A 22,254-nucleotide genomic window follows, 5' to 3' on the forward strand; every position below is an offset into this window, starting at 1 on the left:
TCAAGTCAACGTGGCCTTCTCCCCCTTGACGCTAATTGGGCCTGTCTTCACACCAGGAAGATGTCCTCCACCTCTCGTCTCATTGGAGGCCACGGAGCTGCAGCGTCCCATTCAAAGACGCCGAGCCAGTGCCAAATCTTGTGAGCTTTGTCATTCGAGCCAACTACCCCAAAGACGGTGCCATGTCGAGGTCCTCGATAGACATAGTAACCGCTAGACGCGACCACCTTTGCAGCGAGCACAAACCTCGCGTGGCGGTATTTGTGCAGCTTGAATTCCTCCCAGGCTCGACGTGACGGACAATCAACTCCCTTACGATCGCCACGCGCGAAAGTGTCCTTGAAGGCCTTGACACTCGCGGGGAACCCGCTTGGCGAGGGACCGGATACTTCAAAAGTAGTAAACGTTGCATCGAGGCCTTTGTCTGTGATGAGCGCGACGGATGTTCCCGCGCCGTCGTACACCAGATGCAATGGTGATGATAGTAAGGATGTTGCATTCGATGAGGTGGTGGAGGTGGTGGTCAGTCGAGAGACCTCTGGTTGGGCCGGAGCCCAACCGAAACCTTTGCACTGTAGTCTGGGAAGGGAGGAGAACAGGACGCCCGTGTGGATGATGCTGTTGATTTTGGATTTCCAAAACATCTCGGCAGTGTACGCGGGCGTGGTATCGTGCAACAAGCTCATGATGACAGTACTGTCGCCTGGGCGCGAGGCGTGGCGGTACGCCAGCAGGCAGATAGACTCTTCCACCGAGATGTACCCGTCTCGCCGCCGGGCAATATCTCCTCGGGGATTTTTGTCAAACGGCGAAGGTGGTTGAGCCGGGAGGAGCTGCTGATGGGTGAGGAAGAGGTTGGCGATGGCCATTGACCCCTGTTCGTGGACCTTTGTCAGGCATTCCTTGACCGAGATGATTCTGTTGTATTTGCACAGGAGATGGACGGTGTGACGGGCCCTCATCGACTCGAGCAGCGTCCAAGACCGGACATTCCAATCACAGACCAGAAGCGTCGAGAGTAGGGTCTCCCATGTCTCGATCGAGCCGTCGCTGATATCAATGGACATGATGTCGCGATCCCAGATCAGTGTCATCCGGCTGATGGTGAAGATCTTGTTGATGTTAGCTATAGCCTCCGCACGAAGGTCATGATTCTCGGGAATACAAGACGTGTCCATCCAGTAAGAGTCACATTTATTTTCGTGGGCCAGCTGTATCAGTCGTGCGTGTAGACAAGCATTCATCCCCGTATGAGGTCTCCCTCCCGCACCATGAGCCCATACATGTGAGACACTGAGTGTCCGGGAAGACGCTTGACAGTATCGAATGGCGACATTGTCAGAGTCCTTGACCGACACGGCTCTGGCGCCCTCGATGTTGCGATAACTATATTCGTCCCAGAACATCTTGTCACAACCACCGTTGCACCGGAAATCGTGGGCCGATTGGTCGACTATTGTCATGCCCGTGAACCGTTGGCAATGTTCTGGTCCTTGTCCATTACAGGCCTGCGAAGACGAAAGAATGCATCTTGCTGGCTTGTCGTTGAACATGGCACCGAATCGGCGTCGAAAGTCGCGGAAATCTTGGCCGATAGACGCCCTATCCAACCTCAGCAGCGCAAAGGCCCACTTGCACATATACTGTGGCAGTGCCTCGAGGGAATTCGGAGTCTCTCCGTCGTGGCCTGGCAGTGGTTGACGCATGTTCAGCGACTCATTTCGTTCAGCATCGTACCCGGCTCGTAGTTGCATGCCCAGATGATAGTGGAAGTGAAGCATCAGACTGCGGCACCAGCACGTCCACAGGAAGCTTTTGGCCACCAGCCAGTGCCTGTGATCGGCGGTATCTTTTGTTTTGGCGGACAGGTCGAAAGCTGTTGCCGTCAACTCTGCCAGAGTGTCCACGAAGGTCTGCGTCGTGTCTATCATCTCATCGCGGATCTGAACGATGGTCAGCGCCAGACGGATGGAGCTGGTATCGACCCAGTTGGTTACGAGCAACTCGTGCCAGCTGGCCCGGTCAAGCCTCACGCAGCCGGAGTGACGGGCTCTGAAATAGAGCCAAGGCAAAGCAGCCCCATTGAACTGCGCCGATATTGAGGCTGGAAGCTGAGGCGTCCGAGGCAGACGCGATAACAGAGCGCATGTCTGGGTAATGATGGCATCCTCGCTGAGGACTCCCTCAAAGTTGCAGCGAAGAAGCGCGCCCACTGCCCTGTCTAGTAGATGGATATGGTGTTCTGGATCTTGTGCGGCATAGTAGTAGGCCTGACACCAATCGCGAGCTCGGCGATTTGCTTGCTCGCTCGTAAAGGATATCAGCAGGTCCTTGTCGGAGTGATAACTGGTGTCGCGAGGGAGGAATGTAGGCGGAATGCCCTTTGGGTTGCCTGATTTCCACTTGAGGCCGTCCAGGTATATTGACCTCACTCGGTCCCGGGACACAGTGCAAAGCTCATCTTGAGACATTTCACACTTTTACTAGGAGGATAGTCAGTAAAGCCTGGTAGATGAGGATGGAACCAGACATGAGGATATGGGGTCAATTCCTGTCGAGTAGAGCGCAGGTGCGGACAGTTGTCTGGACAAGCAAGACAAGGCAACTCAGGGGTTGTACCATGTACAAAACTCCATCTAGTAAAATGCAGCCTAGGCACCGACTGGGAATAAACGATATTTGGCGATATACACGGGCATCACCCTCATGGATATCAAATAACAAGGGTTATTGCCGCATCGCAGCTAGATATCGTCGCAACGTATGCCAGAGAAGAGTGATCGTGTTGTCTTTGTCGCTGGAAACCACCTGGGCCCAAGGTAGAGCAAGGAGGAATTCATCTCTGGCGGGTTGTATACCTATCGGTGGTAATCTGCATGAAGAAGGCGATGAAATGAGAGACACAGAAGCAAAGAGAATGGCCAACAGGCGACCGTTGCAAACATTCGATGACAATGCCATCTACAAAGTGAGGCGACGCAGAAGACAACGCATGCACAGAAAAGAGGCAACGAGAAAACAAGGACATTTGAATCCTGACAATATTGATAACAATGTACAGCTGATTGACCCAACATTCGGTCTCAGTTTCAACCTGATTCAATATTGAGTGCATGGATCGGGGTGAAGGCGACATGCTTTTTCCTCCGTCTCCATCTCTACCAAGGAATATCAAGAGAAGCAACATGCAATATGACTGTCCATCTTTCAAGGCACAATCCTCCATAGTCCCTTCTCCTCAAACCCGCTCCGATCAGTCCTCATCGTCATCTCCACCCAGTCCGGCATTCTTCCTCATCATAGCAACATCGTCCTCCAGATCTTGAATCTTTCTCGCCAGCTTCTTCTTCAAGATGGCATTCGTTGTCTTCTTGAGCAGCTCTCTCTGCTCCGCAATCTTGTTCTGCATATCCTCAATCCTCTCCATGACTTGACGTTTATTCTCATCACCCTCTTTCTCGGCATCGTCTCGGTCTTCATCGTCATCTCCCGCATCCTCGTCTTCGTCCTCGTCAGAAGAAGCTTCTGCAGCTTCTGCAGAGATGGGGGTGTGTGCGGCCGTCATAGAGGGGGAGGCTGACGTGCTAGTCACTGCGAACGATGAGTCGACGCCCGCTTCAGGCGGGTGCAAGGTATTTCGAGCTTGTCCGGCTGTGTCTGTAGAAGGTGCGGCGTCCTCGTCAAAGAACATGCGCTCGAGAGCGTCGAGGTCATCTTGTCCAACTTCCTCCTGCACAGGAGTTTCGGTGAGCATTGGTGTTTCGACCATGGAACCATGCACACCGGGTGCTATGTCGAAATAATCCTCTGGCTCGGCCTCGGCATCTTCATCTTCTTCCAGTTCCGTGCTGTATCCTTGTTCATCGAGGCGCGGATCATGGTCTAAAAGTTGATACTTGGAGCTGAGGGCCGCCTTGTCTGCCTCGAGGAGAGCGTGGACTCGCCGCTCAACCGCCTCAATATCATCCACTCGTGCTCGTTTTGTTCTCGCAAACCTTCTCTTTCGAACCCACTTCATGGGCGCAGTGAGGCCATGGGCGTACTGATAGGTTTTGGGGTCAACGTCTTCGGGAAGAGGATAGTTCCGGGCTTCCTCCTCGTTGTTGCAGCGGCCAAGCACCAAAAGCATCTGGCAGATGTCGATGCTCTTGATCCACCCTTTCTTATCCCATGACTTCATCCCTTCGATAATGCATGGGAGATCAACCAGGGTGGTGGCGTACTTGTGGTCCTTGATCTGGAGAATGCCTCTTCTGCCCAGCGTGTCGAGCATTCTGAGATTGACGTGTGCACCTCTTGCAAGTACCTGACCCGCCGTCCCATCCTCAATCGCTTTGCGCAAGTAATCACAATCCTCCCCGGGTTGCATTCGTAGAACAAAGCCTTCGTGGATGACTGGATCAACCTCACGACCAACCAATGTCTCGCCCTTGTCATTCTGATATTCCGTCTCGAGTTCGGAGTCATAGCCCACTCCCAACGATCGCTTGGGGATCTTGCCCTTGATTTTGAAGGCCAGGTGCGCTGTGCCCGAGGGTTTGGGTGCGGATGTAGGGGTTGCTTGGGATTTCTTGAACGTGAGTTTTCGAAACGCTGCGGGCTTGGGAGGCGCTGGTGCTGGTCGATTTCCTTCATCGTCGTCTTCTCCCGGCCGTGCTTCGCGTTTGCGTTTCTTGGAGGACGAACCCGGGGTTTCGGCGGCAGTATCTGTGTTCTTTTTCTTTTTCTTTGGCTTTGCGGACTCTTCAGGACCGGTTCGAGGGGTGCTCGTGCCTGGGAGTTTGAGCTTGATGGACGGTGTCCTGACTGCGCTCTGGGGCGTCGGGGTCTGCACCGCCGCAGGCTGCCCTGCTCCAGTTTGAGGGATGGCAGGTTTGCTGGGAAACTTGAGTTTCAGGGACGGGCGCTTTGCCTTGTCAGGGGGAGGGAGAGGCGCGTCCGACATCTCGAGTTCGTCCTCGTCGTCGGTTTCGCTGCCGCTAATGTTGCCAGTTATAGAGCCTCCGTCGCGAGAGGGAGAGGGAGGGTCATTCTCCTCGTCGGAATTACGGGGCCAAGGAGAATCGTCGATGAAGTGCTGGACTTCAGGCTCAAGTCGGACGGTGACACTCTTGGGTCTGCCTTTTGTGGCGGTTGAGTTTGGATTGCTCTTTCTGATATCGGAAGATGGATCAGGTTTGAGGATAGATTTGGCTTGACGTGGTTGCCGGTGGGCTGGACTGCGCAGCCGGCTTCGGGGTTTGTCTGAGGAGCACTTGGGTGTCAGGGAGATTTTGCTCTTGCCATGCTTTGGCGCCTGTTTGGCGATGCTGGGGCGCGCGTCATTGGGCGGGTCCGCCTCGTCAAGCGCCTGTGGTGGTGGAGGGAGCGTGGCGAACAAGTCAGCAGCCGCCGCTACGACCACAGGCGCAGCCCCCTTCATGCCTGGGGAGCCTGGGTCCTTTAGCGGTGCAGCATCATTGGCGGCAGCCCTAGAATGTGGCATGCCATTATTTGAAGCTAGCGAATTCTCTTCCACACCTCCAACTGCCTCTTCCTTCCTGATAACCGGGTTGTTGTATTGGACCGTATCCCTCAGCGTGACCGGCCATCGAAGCAGCAACTCAGGCCGGAGCCTAAGTCGCACGTAGGAGGCTGACGGTGAATCAGGTAGCCGGTAGTGTTCCAGCTTTTTGCGCTTCACCCATCGCACCAGTGGGTTGGGAACTGGATTTGGATAGGCACGAAGAGCTGGATCCGCGATTGGCGGTAGATTGGCCTTCTCTCGAGATGACCTGACCATCCTGATTGTCTGTCTCGTGAAGTTTGGTTGAGCCTCGAATTTTGCTTCCTCCGTTCTATGTTTTGCGCAGAACCAGAAACGCGTCCAGCAAGGCAGTCACAATGACTTCAGCCGACCTCCACACCGCGCTTTTGCGCCCGGCAGTTCTTCAAATTCTTCGTGCCGCTGGCTTCAGCGCCGCGCGACCTGTGGTGATCGATACTGTCACCGACCTTGCAGCTCGCTATCTTCTCTTACTAGCGTCTTCGACAGCGCAAAATGCGTTCAACACGCACAACACTTTCGTGCCGACTATTCAGGATGTGAGGCTCGCGCTGACTCAGGCTGGAGCGTTGGTGCCGCAGATGAACACCGTGGAGGAGAGCGTGAGAGGTGACGTGGAGATTATGGAAGGAGTGTGGGTGCCGTTTGAGGATTTACGAGGAGTCGAGGCGTTCGTGAACTGGGCGCATGGGCCGGTCAACAAGGAGATCAGGAGGATCGCTGGCTTTGGGGACGATGTGAACGTGGAGGAGATTGCGGCAGGGTTGGACGAGCAGGAAGATTATGTTTCTGGTAAGTTCATCTCCTTGCTGTGGTTTTCGAGTGACGCAGAGTTTCCTTGCGACAAAATTCCAAAGTCAGGTGGCAGTGACAGAAATGTGAAACTGACTTTGTCGTTGGACCTGAGCAGCGTTGAAGAAGCGCCACAGCAAGACCGGCGAAGCAGTCCGCTACCAAGGCACCGTTCTCGGCAAGGACACAGAGTTACAAGCGGTAACAATCGTGGGCGGGCCTGCTGCTTCGATTGCAGAATGGACTCAAAAGTCCTTCGCCGCCACTCGAGCTTCCTCCAACCTGCGGCCTGGCCAGGACGAGGATGCTGCCACCCCAGCGACATCTGGTATCAGCAGCGCACCACTCACTCCGATTGATTCTGAATGAATGGGAGATGGACAATGGCATTGCTACCCACGTGGAGGCGAATCATTCAGGCGCGGTACACAGATCGTCGGAATCTGCACCGCAAACAGGTGACAGGGCCAAGGGTCGATATTCACTTTACCATCGAGCCCATCGACAAACCACGCGACCGAGCACGATACTTCTCCCCAGAACAAAATCATAATTTAGAATCACAACATCGAAGTCACCAACTGTCGATATTGCCGCCATTGCGCCCGGGCACCAAATTCCTCAATGTCGACAAAGCCGTCGACATAGGCTGACTCTCGCACCAATCCCTGCACAGAATCGAAGATCTACTGCCCACGGAGACAGTAGAATCAAGGACCTCAAGCATACTGCGCAGCAAAGGCCAGGGAAGATGCTCAGTCCGAGACGTTGTTACGAGATACATGAAGAAATCACCTCGTTGGGCCGGAGGAAGATCAGACAAGACTGGTGTCATCACACCGCATGCAGACCGCATAAGACTTGAAACCAGCCTCGAACAAAGACCCTATTCTCAACAATGAGGATTATGAACTTGACACAAAGCATCCGATTAATGATCAATGATATTACAGCTATTACTTCTCCCGCACGTGTCTGCTCCTACCGAAACAAGGACTTGACATAGTCCCTACTCCAGCCCACCGATGACAGGACCCGTAGATACGCTCCCCCCTGTCCCCCACTTCCCTGTTTCCCGTGGGTAGGTGGGTGAACGAACGGATGATACTGTCGTACATCTGCTTCGTATCATCGAATACCCAGTTCTCCATACTGAAAAGTGGATTCAGGCCTCATCCATCTTCGCCCAAGTCGCCATCCTCTTTGGACGGACGACGACATGGTGTCTCGCCGACGGCAATGGCAACGCAGACGACGATGGAGGAGGACCCACGCCCGCGACTGAGGGCTTGTCGGCAGGTTCGGAGACCGACTGCACGGGACCGAAATGCGTCACAAACGTCGTCAGGACACCTCCGTCGCTCTGGGTGCTCATTGCAAACCAATCTCCCGTGGTTGGGGTTGCCGTGCCGTTGGTTTCCTGGTCGGTCGATGATGATGATGGAGCAGCTATAGGCATCAGACCTGAGGGAGGACCAGCGGAGTTGAATGTAGCGTTATCGTTGTCCACGGAAGGCAACGTCGCTGTCGAGGAAGTCGGTGATGTCTCGCTGGTGGTAGCATTAGACGCGGTGCTTAGTTCAGTCGGCTCAGGCGCATTCGTCGTGCTAGAAGCGTCACTGCCTGTCGGAGCCAAGGGCGTGGTCCAGTTCCAGTCCCTCCACAGATACGATGGGGTCAGGGAACACGGTTGGCCGCCGTTGCTTGTGGTATTGCTCCAGAACGGTGACGAGGTTATACTCGCTGGTGGAAAACCCGAGGCGCCGCCACTCACTGTTGTTGATGACGTTGTAGTAGCGTTGAAGATCCCCGTTGACGTAGAGTTGTCAGCTGGCGCCCCTGTGCTGGAAGCCGTTCCATTAAGAGTTGGCGAGGAAACAGGCAGGGCAGAAGAGTCTGATGTCCAGGCTGTGGCACCGGCCGACCATGTTGTGGACGAGGATATCGCTGTTATTGGGAAAGTCTCAGAAGCGGCTTGGGATTGCGAATCTGTCGGTGCTGCTGAGTTTGATATGGCCGAGATCAACGACGAGTTGTTGGGCGAAGGAGAAGATGATGTCGTTGGAGTCAATGGTTGACCCGTCGAAACAATGCTGGTCATGTTGCTCCCTATCACGATTGTCATGGTGATCGGTGCAGACTCTGCTGGCCATGTTGAATCGCTGACAGAGCCTGTGCTGTTCGCAGATCCCATGGCTTGTCCCGAGCTCGTAACAGATGAGGTATGATTGCGTTTCCCCCGAACGGTGGCCGTTAGAGTGATTTCCTCTGGTGGTAGAGTGATCGGGGAGGGCGTAATCGGGTGTGGAGTGGCTTCTATCGTGAGAGTGATCACAGTGCCTTCGCCAATAGGCGATGCGTCCGTCTTAATTGGAGGCGAGGTATATCCCAAAGCTGACAACGAAGTATTCGTCCACAGAGGACCATCAGTGGGTGTCCCAGTGGGCCATACTGAGTTCGAGCCGTTGTAGGGACTGCAACTTGAGCCTGATACATAGGTACAGGAGAGATTAGAGGGAGGCAAGGCCCAGATCGTAGTAGTGGATCGCAGCGTCGTAGTGGTTGTCGATGAGATATTGGAGCTGTCTGTCGTCGTTGTCCCATTTGTTATAGGAGTGCTGGATGATGGAGCGGGAAGGGTATCTTCACCCGAAGTGAGTGTTATATTACTGGCCGAAGAGTCGGTCGGTGTAGGCACGGTGTTTCCGGTCGTGAAAGTCCCGTTTCCCAATGATGTGCTTGTTGAAGAGCTTGGAAGGCCGCTGGTAGCTGAAATTGCCGTCTCGTTCGAGGAGGGGAAGGACATGGAGAGGGTGCTCAGCTCGGGGCTGATTGTGAAGCTCTGAGAGCTGTTGTCACTGCCAGCAGGAGCACTCGGAACTATCCTTGGTCCAGAAGGACATATGATGCTACCAGATTCGCCGCCACAAGGTCGTTGAGATACATAGCCTCCTGTGGGCTGAGGTTGAGGCTGTCCTGTTCCAGAGTGTTGAGTTCCCCAAGAGGACCAAGTGTTGGTGTCGTTCCCATAAAACCATGGTCCAGTTTCATTGCTACAACGGCGAACGTGTCGATTATGCACAACTTAATCTCTGTTAGCACTCAGTGTAGAGCCAGGGAGATGTCATGAGAAGCAAACCTGGACGCTGCTCTGCAGATGTCAGCACAAGCCCTGCAAGGCTGACAAAAAGAGTGACTAGAACGCTCCTCATTGTGTACAATATCCTCAAAAATCCAGACCTCAAGCTGTCTCTAGAAGGAGTCGAAGGTGGTTTAGACAGACAACTTTATATTGCTTGTAGGGTCAAGCTCCTTCAGAACTCTTTGACACGTTGCATGGGGCTCCATCGCCGCACTGAGTTCCCGTCATATCCGCCTCTGCGCATTTCATAACATCATGCTTGGAGATGGCGAAGGTCATCCCTAATCTCGCGTGGAAGTTCTTTTCCGCATGTGGAGCAAATGTATTCCAAAAAGTCCATTCTTTCTTTCTGTCATATTCATTATGGCGACATGCTTCGCGCTCGAGTTCCGATGCCCCAATACGGAAACAAGAGACTCACATTTTGAGGGGGCCGAATGGTAGCGGGAGCGGCTGCATTATACCGCAGTCAGCTGTTGATGATATCAGTTGAAATCCCGTTGATAGCGTAGTTGGAGATCGAAATCGGACTATCGTAGTAGGCAGCGTTGCAGTTTTGCCCCTCAGTGACATTGAACTGAGCGTCGAAGAACGGAATTGGAGGTATAACCACATCACTTGTGGAGATTGTTGTTTTTGATATCGGAGAAGTGCATGGGTATGTTGGAGGCGGATAACCTGCAGCGGCTCCTGGCATCACCAAGATGTTGTGCACTTTCCTCCCTTAGCTGCAGCGGAATGAAAGAGGCAAAGGCAACAATGAATGTCCGGAGCATTTTGTCTGCCTCAAATGCTGGCTTGGAGGATCAACGAGGAATGAAGCATGCTTGACTGGGATGATACAACCCAGTGACAATAGTAAGCAAACAGCTGTGCATCCCGCAAAGACAGCCAGATTCGAACGGGCTTGACGGAAACCATCTTTCCAGATCCAAGTTCGTGCCACCAGCAGTGAAGGCTGTCACTGCAGGGACGCGGCCAATGCGGTCACCCACCTGCGAGATTGACACATCATGAGTCCGGCGGTACGACTTTCCGTCTTCCATAATGTATTGCAGTACACATGATAAATCGTGACGGGGTGGCGAGTGATTAAATTGAACAACGGCTCAGATGCTGAAAGACGATGCTGGAAGATTGGCGCTCCAAACGGGAATGAGTTCTCTAACTTTCAAACATCTCGGCGGCGGGTGCCCCTGCCATGGCATCAACATGTGTGAGAGAGAGGGTCGAGTGCTCAAGTGTCCCCCTCAGCTCTCATGGTCACAGGCTGGAGACATTGCAACCACGTTTCCAGGCACGGAAGCTTGTGATGGAAGTATCGACAAGGTGCGAGACTGCCACAAGATATCATGCAGAGCACTCTCCGTCGTGTCAACGATGAGATCTCCCAATCGTCTTGTTGAAGTGTGAGTATGATCCGTCGTGGATTGCTTCGCACGCTCATAACAATGCAGTGCAAATGCATAACGTTTATTCTGGAGGAACCATTGCGAAAGCGCCATTGTCGATGGATATTGATGCTGCAGATTGGGATGGGACGAAGGCTTGTCGGTAAATTTGTTTGAGTAGACTCCAGCCATGACTTCGATCCTCAGCATCGCATTGTTGGCTTGAGCCTCCAGCATTGAATCTAGGTGAGGATCCTGGTCTCGCTGGCGGCAATTCTGTAGGCGTACAAGGCACAGTTCAAGCCCTGCAAGACTCGCAAGAGACGAGTCAGAACCGTATTGTTGCTTCCACCGCTCGTGAATATCAGTAAGCAACTTCTCGCCTTCTTCGCCTCGACCCGTGCGCGAATAGAACTGGGAACGGCCCATCTGGTGGGCTAATGTCTGATATGCATCAAGTCCAAATGTTTTCACCAGTGCATCGATAATGCATCTGAACACAAGTTCAGTAACGTGATTCGTTAACGACGCATTGAATTCAGACTTGAGCAGAATCGTCAATGGGTGCTTCGTGCCTAAGATTGTAGATGCGAGGTCAGCCACATGCAATCTGATCCGAGTATGCAGAACCGAGGCATGGCCCATGTTGATCCCGTAAGCAAGTTCAACTAGAGTAAACAGCAGTTCGGGGTGAGGATTTCGAAACATCCGGGGAATGGCATCCAAGGTACGCTGGAGAACCGCAAACGCAGCGTCTGTTTTTTGTATCTCCAAGAGGTCGGTGACAATGTAGAAAGCCTCTCTGAAGATTTCAACTTCTTCATTGGTGTCGAAGACTGTCGAATCACACTGGACCAGCGAGGACCATGACGAGTTGTATTGCCCCATCATCCAATTGAAAGATTCGCTTAAAACGCGCTCGATCTTCAGATCGTCACTCGGAGGCTTGAGAGCCGTCGGTCCTCTTGCTCTCCACCGAAACATCAACGCGATTTTAGGATCCCGCACGCGCACATTTTGCCGTGCTGGCCGCATTCGCAACACGTTCCCTGTCTTATCTTCTTCTTCACCTTGTTGTGGCTTCCTTTGAGGACGAATGGTCAATGCCTTTCGGGCCGATGAGAGATTCTGACGGAGGATAACATTGGCCGAACGCTTTCGGCGATGGATGCCTGCGGCAGCATGGCGCTTGATTCTGTTCTGGTTGTACCCAGAGGTATCTTGGACATCGATGAAAATGAAATTTGACATGATCAAACGCACCCAGCAAGAATCATCTCAGATATCGCATTCAGGCTGGAAAACAGCGCTTGTATTTTCAGGAGAGGTGAGTTGAAGCGAACACATGGCTAATGATTAATTCTGTCAAGATAACAGTGAGCCGCGAGGAGATGGAGTCGGATGTACTGAGAGAGCGAAGAAGTGAAGCGAAGTGGACGAGGTCACAACTCGATGGAAGTACCCGCCCCTTGGCTCTCGTAATAGTGCCCGCCCACTACAGATCTAAATACAATGCCGAACTCGAACTCAAGAGAGAAGTGGGCCAAAGCCACCATGGTGGTATTTTAGGTATAAAACCTGTGCGTCTTGAAAAGGCGTCAGTGGCCGTCGTGGATCAGGAACATGGAGAAAAATGTCGACCAAAGACCATTCGGCCGTATGGGTGGATGGTCCAAGACAAACAAGTATCACCAAAAAATAGGGCATACTGGAGCACAGAGCGCGATAACAGACAAGACACATTGTGTTGGAAAAGGTATGAGAATGGATTCCAACCTGATGGCTAACGCATACAAAGCTCGTTTCCCCTTCCTGCTCAATATTCAAGCGACCAGTACCCTCTTTATCCTCGCAAACTCCTCGGCGCCACCCGCCAGCTGCCACGTTCGTGAATAGCATTCAATCTTCGACCAACTCCGCCACCTCATACGGACGCTCAGGTAAGTGGGATTGGCAAGGGTCCAGCCAGCGTTGCCTTGGTCAAGTCATTGATATTGGTCGCCGTGTTTTGGTTCGTCAGTGCCGCGAACGCAAGCCCAAACATTCCTGGGTGCACATCTGCGTGCAGTTCATCGCCCTGCTGGGTGACGGCAGTGTATGCAGGGACGTTGTTTTGGTTGACCCAAGCCATGTACAGTGGTCCCGAGTTCCACCCTTGAGGGAGCATGGTTGGTTGGCCGACCTTGAAGATCAATTTTCCGGGGGCGCTAGGGTTTGCAAATGACGGGCCACCATAGCCGACAATTCCCAGATCAGGGAAGACGGGGAGAGAAGTGATGGACGAAGGCAAGTTGTGGCATGAGTTTCCGACGATGAAGTCGAGGGCCAAGTTGTAGGCCCAAATGGCACTGATCGGTGTCTCGAATGTGGTAGGATTCGGGATTTCGTTTGCGGTTATGCGGAAAAAGGCGTCGTGACGGGACTCCACAGGAAGAATCGAGGCGACAGTGGCCTCCAAGCCAGGATCAGTCGTGGAAAGACCATCTGCCAGGGCAATCAGAGCGCCAATGCCGACTGTGGTGATGATGTTCCCCAATGCCAGGAAGCTGGTCTCATCCGTGGTGGGGAAGTTGTACTCGCATGGAGCGACGTCCTGAGCACCATTTGCTTGCAGCAACCCCACGATGGACGCAACGTGAACCTCCTCTTGAGCAGCAATGTGTGATACCACGACCATGTTGCTCACACCGTTCGTCTGTCCTCCGGTTCCCCATTGTGTAAAGTTCATTAGTCCTTCCTGAAAGAACGCCGACTCCAGATTCTCCAGGAAGTTAGCGAGCTGGAAAGCAGACAACCCAGATTGGGAGACATGCGGGCTGCCAGGTTGATTCGGGAGGCCACCACCTGCTTGTTGAGCGATATTACCAGGTAAATTGGTGCCAGTGACCATTGGCGCAGGTGCTGCAAGAACAGAATTGGCGAAGAAAGAAAGAGCGACGGGAATGAAAAGGGACGACATGGCTGCCATTGTGCAGGAAAGAAAGATTACTGAAAACCCGCTGGGAAGAATTGAAGATGCAGCACAGAGGGTGAGAAAGTGAGGGATCAGGAGGGATCAGCCATGTGTTATACGGCCACCGTCGTGAGCGGAGGGGAGGCTGTTCGTGAGGCAATCTGCTGGGCCGTAAGCACTACCAAAAGCGGGCAACATTGACCCCGGCTGAGGATCATCCTCAGCCACATGGACTGATAACCTTTCGGTAATTCTAAAGGCCTTCATCGCAAACTGGTAACAGGCAAACGCGCAACATGGCTCATCTTTTTTCTTTCAAGGATCATCAGTTGTGTCCTTCAATCCTTCGTGTCTCTTCCAGTCCTCGGGGATGGAACGAGGTTAATCCATATAGAGCCACGGCGGGAAGACGATGACCAAGAAGGGAAATTCAGGTACGATCAAGCGCCGCAGGGGGCGTTGGAAGAGTTTAATTCAGCTCGGGGGCTGCAAGCGTGTAAGCGATTGATGGAGAGGCTTTCTCTCAGACAAGCTTCGGTAAGCACTTGCATAGGAAAGCTTCAGCTTAAGAGCCCGAAGAGAAAGGGTCCAGTGTCAGTCAGCAACTCCAATTTTAGAGCAGCCAGCATGTGAAGGGCGAAAGGGGGGCGAAAATCTAGCTGCTCCAGGTATAACGAGGGAGGTAGGATGGAAATTTGACCAGATCCGAGCGGCGAATTGTTGCGCAGGAGATGTGACTGATGCCACGCGGTAGCAAAGTGTGCAAACATGCCAATCTCAATGACTAAGTGAGATCTGTCCGCCCAATCAGGTCACCGAAATGTAATCAACTTGTCTGACAGAATAATCTCGGAGCATTTCTCGAATTTCCGTGATTTCCCAAACACTACCTGTCGTCAGACGCATCTCCATATCGTGCTCTATGACGCGCTCAATTTTTGGAGCTTGCGGACGCGAAGAGGTGAAATTCTAGACCTTGTCACAATGGTCTCGATTGTTAGCACCACCATCTCGTCCCTGCTATAACCCGGCACGATGAGCACATTCAGCATATGCTCTCAATGCCTTCGAGCATTGAGACAAAGTGTCAGAGCAGAATCAAATGTCCGCTGCACTCCCTTATTGAGTTCCTGCTCCAACAATAAAGTGAACCAGCCCTTTTCCCCGACTCCACGAGTTCAGAGCTCCTCTCCTCCCAGGCGACGTTATCTGTCGTCCACTTCCTCGAGATGGCGGCAAGAAACTGCTCGAAGCGGAACTGAGGCCTCAATGAATCAATCGCTGCCACCCACCACAGCCCCTACCGTCACGTCCAATGTGACGGCATCGTTCCCCAGCAACGAACCCCAATCCAAATCCGAGTCGGAACCACCACCAGAACCAAAAGACAAATCATCTGCACAACCCACCCTCCCCGGCGCCGGTGTAAGCGTGTCACAGATGCAGCGCCAAATCCAATCGCACCTCAGCAACCCTCCGAGCAGGTTCAGTCTCCCTACCCGCCTTGCCGAATCACTAAGGAAAAACATGCCGGCCGCGACAAGGACCTACACTATCTATGGCCAAACCGAAGCGATATTCAAATTCTGTGCAGCACCTGCCGACTACACCATTCCACAGGAGCAACGAATGAATATACTCACGGGAAAGGGACCGCCAAAGGCCACGGCACAAGAGGGGGCCGAACTGGGACAACCTCTACCCGAAAACAAGGACTCATGGTGGTTCGGTACTCTTGATTTGCCGCCTACCTTCTCGACCTGGTCGCAAGTAACGTTTCTGCACATGTATGTTGTCGTGACAAATCTGCGGGCGATGCTTGAATCCGAAACCGAGTATCAGGATTATCACCGCTACCTGATCGAGCATTTTTCGAGGGCTGCAGAGGACAAGATGATACTATTGCACAATCTTGCTGCTCAGGGGATCCGAAGTCGGTACCTCAAGGACCTGTTTTTGCAATATCGGGGGATACTGGCGTCCTACGACGAAGGCCTCATCAAGGGAGACACGGTTCTCGCAAGCGCAGTATGGAGAAATCTATATCGTGCAGATGAACAAGTGGATTGGGAGAAGGTGTCTCTCGTCGTCGCGTATTTGCGAAGAGCGGTCGGAACAGTTGGGCAATTGACGTGGGAGGAATTGCTCCAGACTGTGAACAACCAGACGGCGCCTTGGGCCTTTGATCAATCCGAACAGAAGCACCTCCAACAGCTAGTGGCTGCGAGGAGCAAGAGCGTGAACGAGACTCCTTGAGGATTTGGCTGTACTTTTACCCAGCAGGGTTGTCTGACCATTTGCTTAAGAGCGTCTCTCTTCCCTTGTAATATCCTGCTTTTGTATGAGGGGACCTCAGCCACCCCGTGAAGAAGATAGACTCTCGTATCCGCCGGCGAGACTCGCGACAGATACATCCTATGTACAATACATTACATTACAACACACATCTACCTAGGTACCTGCTAGTCAAAATTTGGGACACGACCCACGAGCTCTGAAGTGTTTAGGATAGTGTACCTACCTGCCCAAGGCACCAAGATATAACAGTTTTATCGCGGACAACTGCTCACGTGGATGATTGAGCCTCAACCTAAGAAAACGTTTAGTCCCTTTCGAGTGAAGAAATTTGTATCGAGGTATCAAGATAATAAGATACCAAGATGGACTGATAGACAGATATAATTGGCTACCTACCTAGCACCCTAGGTATGGAATGGGGAAAAGGAGACATAGAACGCAAGATACAAAATACAAAATACAAAACCCTGAATCCATGGGGCGGAGAGACGGTGAGTGAGTGAGTGAGTGCTGAGTCTGAGTACAAAATAGGATATTCATGCGCCCTGCCCTGCCATCACATGCTATGCGATACCATACCAAAGAATCAATCTCGCTCAGCTCAGACCAGACCAGACCAATCTTTCTGCTTCGTACCTAGTGATAATAGTGAACGTGTTTGATATCTCTCTGACCCTCGCCCTCTCGCCATCTGTCAGGTACACACACTCATATCACACTCGAACTCGCGGCCCAAAATTCCCCCCGCCCTCTCCACCCAGTTGCTACCACCACCTCTCGAAAGGAATCTCGCCAAAGAAAAGGGGGGGTAACACAACGGGTGAAATGTAATGTACCTCGCCAAAAAGGTTCGAACCGCATAGTCCGCTCCGTGCGCGCGAGGGAGGAGCCCACCCAGACTTTTGGGACCACAGCCCTCTCACCTCACCTCGCTTCACCGCGAGGTCCGAGATAATAGCAGATGCAGAGGCCATTGAACAGCAAGACCTTGTAGCCCGGTTCGCATGGCTGGACAAGCCCGGTGCACGGGTACGGCGTGGGGTTGGCAGGAGGGAGAGTCGTCTCCTGAGAGCGGACGGCAGGGGGGATGACCTCTGTGTCTTCATCACGGCGTTGGAACCTCAGGTCCGCGGCCGCAGTGAGTGCCGTCTCGGTGCTTGGTGTACAGGAAGTAGCGGTGTTGTCGTCGGTAGCGGTGGCAGCTAGAGTTGTGTCATGTGGATACACAGCCGCGGGGGCCCTCACCGCCGGGTCACCCTCCTCGTTGGGTTCAACAGCTGGGCGGATGAATCTGCTGGCCATGTTATACATTGGCCACTTGCAGGAAGAATCATAGCAGGAAGAGAGCATACCCTGGCCAAAAGCAACCCTCTTCATCTGATCGACATTCGCCACTGCTGCTGTAGAAGCGTTCACTCCTCACATGGGTCCACATGTAATCGAAGGTGGGGAGCGCAGTGACAAGTATCTTGCTGCCTAACAATAGACTCAGGGTCCAGAGAGCGCAAGCTTCGAAGGTGCGCATCGTGATAGTGAATAGCGATGATCAAGTGATGTTCAATAGCCGCTGGAAGAATGGGAAGATCAGAAGGTCGTTCGAGAAGGTGCTAGGAGGTATATGAAGAACTTCGGTTCTTCGGAGCCGCACCTGGTAAGCCGTGTAGCGTAGGAATTTCCTTGAAATTCAAAGCGGAGGACCGTCTTTATACCTTGACAGCTCTTGTGCACCCATTCGTAGGGAAGGAATAGTCCAACAGCACCACACCGTGTTATTGGAGGCACAACAAGATTCGTCCAAGGGTTGCAATATTCAAATACCCAGCAGAACAACGCGACCTTGCTCTTGATACTGACAACGTTCGTGACGGGACAACCATCTCTTGGGGCAACACAATATGACGAGTCCTCGATAAAGAGCCTGGAAGTAGTCAGATGTCTCCCATCGACTGTGCAGTCTGTGAGACAGCCAGCATAAGGGTGATGGCAGTAAGATCTCGCAGCAGAAGTCGTTGGTTGGACTAGAACTCGAAGCCTCCTGCTTTCTCTGTGCCGATTTGCTTGTTGTAGTTGCAGCTCCAGGGAAAGCCACTCCCTATCAAGCAAGAAGACGGACGAGGCGGCTGCTGTCTCAATGACCTGGGAACATGCATAATTCGATCGCCATTCCCCACAGCCGGTGTTAGCTGGCAGAAGGTACTTACATAGGTACATTGCCGAATCCTTGGATCGGTTCAAAATGTGGCTAATAAGGTCAATCCCACGAGGTTGACATGAATTCTCGCCAGACACCTGTCTTCAGGGGCATGTTTGAACCCTGACAGACTTCATGTCTCCCGTTAAGGACCCTGGTGATGGAAACAAGGACGAATTGGGAGATGAATTTGACTGGGTAAAGAGACTTGGACTCTCATTTCCTTGGGGATTGGCCTCTATCGAATGGCCTCGCCAGGAATCAACAAGGATTCTCCTATTCGAGTATGATGTGGCACACCGAAACCCTTCCTGCTGTGTATGGAGGTGAGAAGTAGTCGACCCTCGAGCAAGCACAGCAAGCGACAGCAAAAGCACAAGGATCGGTTCAGAGGAACAAAAGATCCAATTGCGCAGTTTGTGGCTCCGGTGGAGAATGCGGCCAAACACGCTGTTCGCGAGATGGACATGTTGGCCGCATGTGCATATCAATCAACCCTCCAATTCCACACTTGTCCCTCGAAATTGTCCGGCCACGTTGCTCAAGCGCAAACCTAGTCCTGGTTCATTCTCCGAGTTCCTTCAGACTGTTCACACTATGACGCCGAGTTCATAGAATTGTGCTGCTGCGCTTTGAAACGCCTGACAAACCCGTCCTTCCGCCCCTGCGAGGGCGAAGCCGCTCACCATGCTCCTCCTCCGTCTCATCTCCCGTCTTCTCCCTCTCTTTGCCCTCATCACATGTTCGCTCGCGGCCGAAGACCTCTATAAAATCCTTGGGTTGGACAGATCTTGCTCAGAACGTGATCTCAAAACAGCTTATCGAAAACTTTCCAAAAAGTACCATCCAGACAAGGCCACGGGAGACGAGAAGAAGTTTCTGGAGGTGGCAGAAGCATATGAAGCCCTATCTGATCCTACGACTCGCAAGATATACGATCAGTACGGTCATGAAGGGCTAGAGAACCACAAGCGAGGAGGGGGTGGAGGTGGTCACCCTCACGACCCTTTCGACCTTTTCTCCAGATTTTTCGGTGGCGGAGGCCATTTTGGTCGTGGAGGCGGCAGTGGAGTGCGGCGGGGGCCTGATCTAGAAGTCCGATTGCACGTACCGTTGCGAGACTTCTACACCGGTGGAGAAACGGAGTTTACAATCGAAAAGCAACAAATCTGTGATGAGTGTGAAGGGTCAGGTTCTGCGGACGGCCAAGTCGAGACATGTCATAAATGTGGCGGTCGAGGTATTGTCATCCAGAAGCACATGCTCGCACCAGGAATATATCAACAAGTGCAGATGGGATGCGACCAGTGCGGGGGACAGGGCAAGAGCATCAAACACAAATGCAAGGTTTGCGGAGGAAACAAGGTCGTCAGAGGCCCCACGACCTTGACTGCTGTGATCGAGAAGGGAATGCCCAAGGGTCACAGACTTGTCTTTGAAAGTGAAGCCGATGAACATCCCGACCACATTGCGGGCAACCTCTACGCCTACATAATGGAGACAGAGCCAGGCATCCACGAGAACGAGGCGGAGCGAACTGATGGAGTGTTCTTCCGGCGGAAGGACAACGACCTATATTGGAAAGAGGTTCTCTCACTCAGAGAGGCGTGGATGGGCGAGTGGACTCGCAACCTTACGCACTTGGACGGGCACGTTGTCCCGCTGTCCCGCAAGCGCGGCGAAGTCGTTCAACCTGGCCAGACCGACACGATCAAGGGCGAAGGCATGCCCATTTATCGAGAGGGACACGTTCACGAACACGATCATGATGCCCCCGATTTTGGAAATCTGTATGTGCAGTATGTGGTGGTGCTGCCGGATCAGATGGAGACGGGGATGGAAAAGGAGTTTTGGGCCGTGTGGGAGAAATGGAGGAAGAAGAAGGGCGTGGATTTGTTGAAGGATAGCGGAAGGCCCGAGCCAAGTGTATTTGTAAAAGATGAGCTTTAGATCATTTGCTTGGTTGGAACCTTAGATGGTATGCAATACGATAGATTGACGGACTGGGCTTGTCCTCTGCTGGATTCTGTAAGAGACGTCGAGTCGACTGGTCCGCTATTCGCTGACCACTACCGAGTACATGACAAGTGGTCTCCCTCTCTCGCTAGAGTGATATACCCCCTCAATCTCGCAACAACCCCTCATCTTTGCCTGTCTGCTTGGCACATACAAGTGGTTTCTCGGCTACTTGACCACCTATTCACCTAGTAGTATCTCAAGATTTTGGGAATGCAAGGCTGCCAAGGGGCTAGACAGAGTGGTTTCCAGCCAAGCTTTACCCGTCTCCTACGCGTAGTGACGTAATACCAAGATCACGCAACGGGCCGCAGCTGGGCGGCGTTAGGCCACTTGGCCACGACAGTGGCACGAGTGGTTGCGTTACTCAATCAGACACTCGCATTATGGTGATTGCACACTTCAGTGCCACAGAGCCTTCGAGTACTCGGTAGGTAAGATCATCCCGAGCCCCCTGACGTGTGAATAAGTGATGGACAACGATGGGGGAGTAGCTTGGGGGGCCTGAGACCATGGTTCCATGTTTGAACGCGCTGTACGAGGTAGTCAAGCCTGAGGTGCCAGCAGCCTGCAGCTAAACAGTCGCTCGTTAGTGCCCCATGACCATCTACTCAACTACTCCCCCAGTAGCGAGTAGTCCATGCCCTGCACCAAAGAGAGCGGTGCACGGTCGCACAATGGCTTTTAGTTCGCTCGACCACACAGGGCTCATCTGATGATGGTTCTGACAATGCTTGACTTGGTCCAACTACTGTCTCTTTGATTCCTGAAATACCATCAAGAAAGAATTGCTGTGGTGTTCAGTCCCCCCTACCGATCCAACCAAAGTCAACCTTTTCGGTGTCGTCCTCCAAAGTTCAAGAGAGTGTCAGTCAGAATGTGGAGGGCGGGGATAGCGCAAGGTCTACCTCTCTACCACAGCACGATTCTTGACACATGGTCTCTGCTAACGCTTGTGCGTGACAGAGGATATCCAGGAAGAGCAAGACCCGACGGTGGCCGGAGTAAAGCCACTTCCATTCCATATCGACGCCCAGGATGAAAAGATCGATCGAGGAGACTCTGAAACTTGTCTACACTTTCCCCGCCCCCAACGCAAGGAAAATCCGTCCAGGCTCACCCGTTCAACGTCCAGCTCGCTCAAGGCCCAGCTTACAAAGCACGTGTCGCAATGCGCGCGGTCACATGGGATGAGAACCCGGCCCAAGATGACGCAGAGAGCCATAGAGGAGCAGGACGGCGCTTATGTCGTGGTCGGCATCCAGGATAACCCGACAGGACTGAAGCGCGAGGTGCTGGTACAGTTGTCAAAGGGCGACAAGCCCGTCGATCTCTTTGAAGGGATCCGAAAGACGGCCTGGAAACTGCGCCCTCTGCACCACCGACTGCTCTCGCTAAAACATGTGGGAAGGTTTGGAATCTATGAATGCCATCCCGCAGACGACTACCACACTCCCGTAGAAATCGACCGGCAGACCGAGGCGGCGCTGGCTGAACTGTACACCGCCTACCGACACGACTGGCACGACAAGGACAACATGTGGCGAGGCTGGATCCATCACTTCTTCAACGAGGGAGACCGGTTCCCGGACAGGGGCAGATATGCGCTCCAGCTGGTCCTGTCGTGGTCGATTCGGAAGATCCTCATCTGGAGCGCAACGCCGCTGCTGCTCAGTCTGGTCATTGGTTTCTGGTACATGTACAAGCCGCGGGAACCGGGGTCTGACCCGGTCGCCATCACCCAGACAGCGTGGACCATTTCCTCATACATTGTCACGACTGCGGGAGGTGAGTATATCCTAACACGGTTCGCCTCATTCCTTGAGGGCTTCTTCTACCTTGTAAAGGAAATCTACTTACCAGCGCATCAAGTGGCGATTGCTATTTTGGCGGCCATCACCAGCATCAGAGACGTCTGAGTTGGGT

At 53.0% G+C, this 22,254-nt stretch overlaps 10 protein-coding genes across 10 annotated transcripts; 4 read left to right on the forward strand and 6 right to left on the reverse strand.

Annotated features, from left to right (window-relative positions):
- Nucleotides 1-47: 47 nt before the first annotated feature.
- Z517_09875 (uncharacterized protein) lies at nt 48-2,471 on the reverse strand (the record flags this gene model as incomplete). The annotated part of the gene is made up of 1 exon (XM_013425783.1): nt 48-2,471. The coding sequence occupies one exon, from the start codon at nt 2,469-2,471 to the stop codon at nt 48-50; it is 2,424 nt and encodes an 807-aa protein (XP_013281237.1).
- Nucleotides 2,472-3,253: 782 nt separating this feature from the next.
- On the reverse strand, nt 3,254-5,782 carry Z517_09876 (uncharacterized protein; the record flags this gene model as incomplete). The annotated part of the gene is made up of 1 exon (XM_013425784.1): nt 3,254-5,782. One exon carries the CDS (start codon nt 5,780-5,782, stop codon nt 3,254-3,256), a length of 2,529 nt encoding a protein of 842 aa, XP_013281238.1.
- Nucleotides 5,783-5,883: 101 nt separating this feature from the next.
- Z517_09877 (uncharacterized protein) lies at nt 5,884-6,706 on the forward strand (the record flags this gene model as incomplete). Its single annotated transcript, XM_013425785.1, has 2 exons — nt 5,884-6,337; nt 6,456-6,706. The coding sequence occupies 2 exons, from the start codon at nt 5,884-5,886 to the stop codon at nt 6,704-6,706; spliced, it is 705 nt and encodes a 234-aa protein (XP_013281239.1).
- Nucleotides 6,707-7,502: 796 nt separating this feature from the next.
- On the reverse strand, nt 7,503-9,143 carry Z517_09878 (uncharacterized protein; the record flags this gene model as incomplete). Its single annotated transcript, XM_013425786.1, has 1 exon — nt 7,503-9,143. One exon carries the CDS (start codon nt 9,141-9,143, stop codon nt 7,503-7,505), a length of 1,641 nt encoding a protein of 546 aa, XP_013281240.1.
- A 1,586-nt stretch (nt 9,144-10,729) lies between these two features.
- Z517_09879 (uncharacterized protein) lies at nt 10,730-12,121 on the reverse strand (the record flags this gene model as incomplete). Its single annotated transcript, XM_013425787.1, has 1 exon — nt 10,730-12,121. One exon carries the CDS (start codon nt 12,119-12,121, stop codon nt 10,730-10,732), a length of 1,392 nt encoding a protein of 463 aa, XP_013281241.1.
- Nucleotides 12,122-12,806: 685 nt separating this feature from the next.
- Nucleotides 12,807-13,838, reverse strand: Z517_09880 (uncharacterized protein; the record flags this gene model as incomplete). The annotated part of the gene is made up of 1 exon (XM_013425788.1): nt 12,807-13,838. The coding sequence occupies one exon, from the start codon at nt 13,836-13,838 to the stop codon at nt 12,807-12,809; it is 1,032 nt and encodes a 343-aa protein (XP_013281242.1).
- A 1,254-nt stretch (nt 13,839-15,092) lies between these two features.
- Z517_09881 (uncharacterized protein) lies at nt 15,093-16,079 on the forward strand (the record flags this gene model as incomplete). The annotated part of the gene is made up of 1 exon (XM_013425789.1): nt 15,093-16,079. One exon carries the CDS (start codon nt 15,093-15,095, stop codon nt 16,077-16,079), a length of 987 nt encoding a protein of 328 aa, XP_013281243.1.
- A 966-nt stretch (nt 16,080-17,045) lies between these two features.
- On the reverse strand, nt 17,046-17,646 carry Z517_09882 (uncharacterized protein; the record flags this gene model as incomplete). The annotated part of the gene is made up of 2 exons (XM_013425790.1): nt 17,046-17,412; nt 17,474-17,646. 2 exons carry the CDS (start codon nt 17,644-17,646, stop codon nt 17,046-17,048), a joined length of 540 nt encoding a protein of 179 aa, XP_013281244.1.
- Nucleotides 17,647-18,999: 1,353 nt separating this feature from the next.
- On the forward strand, nt 19,000-20,262 carry Z517_09883 (uncharacterized protein; the record flags this gene model as incomplete). The annotated part of the gene is made up of 1 exon (XM_013425791.1): nt 19,000-20,262. The coding sequence occupies one exon, from the start codon at nt 19,000-19,002 to the stop codon at nt 20,260-20,262; it is 1,263 nt and encodes a 420-aa protein (XP_013281245.1).
- Nucleotides 20,263-21,536: 1,274 nt separating this feature from the next.
- Z517_09884 (uncharacterized protein) lies at nt 21,537-22,247 on the forward strand (the record flags this gene model as incomplete). Its single annotated transcript, XM_013425792.1, has 1 exon — nt 21,537-22,247. The coding sequence occupies one exon, from the start codon at nt 21,537-21,539 to the stop codon at nt 22,245-22,247; it is 711 nt and encodes a 236-aa protein (XP_013281246.1).
- Between the last annotated feature and the right edge of the window lie 7 nt (nt 22,248-22,254).

This window comes from Fonsecaea pedrosoi (genome assembly GCF_000835455.1).
Source record: "Fonsecaea pedrosoi CBS 271.37 unplaced genomic scaffold supercont1.6, whole genome shotgun sequence".
Classification (NCBI taxonomy): Eukaryota; Fungi; Ascomycota; class Eurotiomycetes; order Chaetothyriales; family Herpotrichiellaceae; genus Fonsecaea; species Fonsecaea pedrosoi.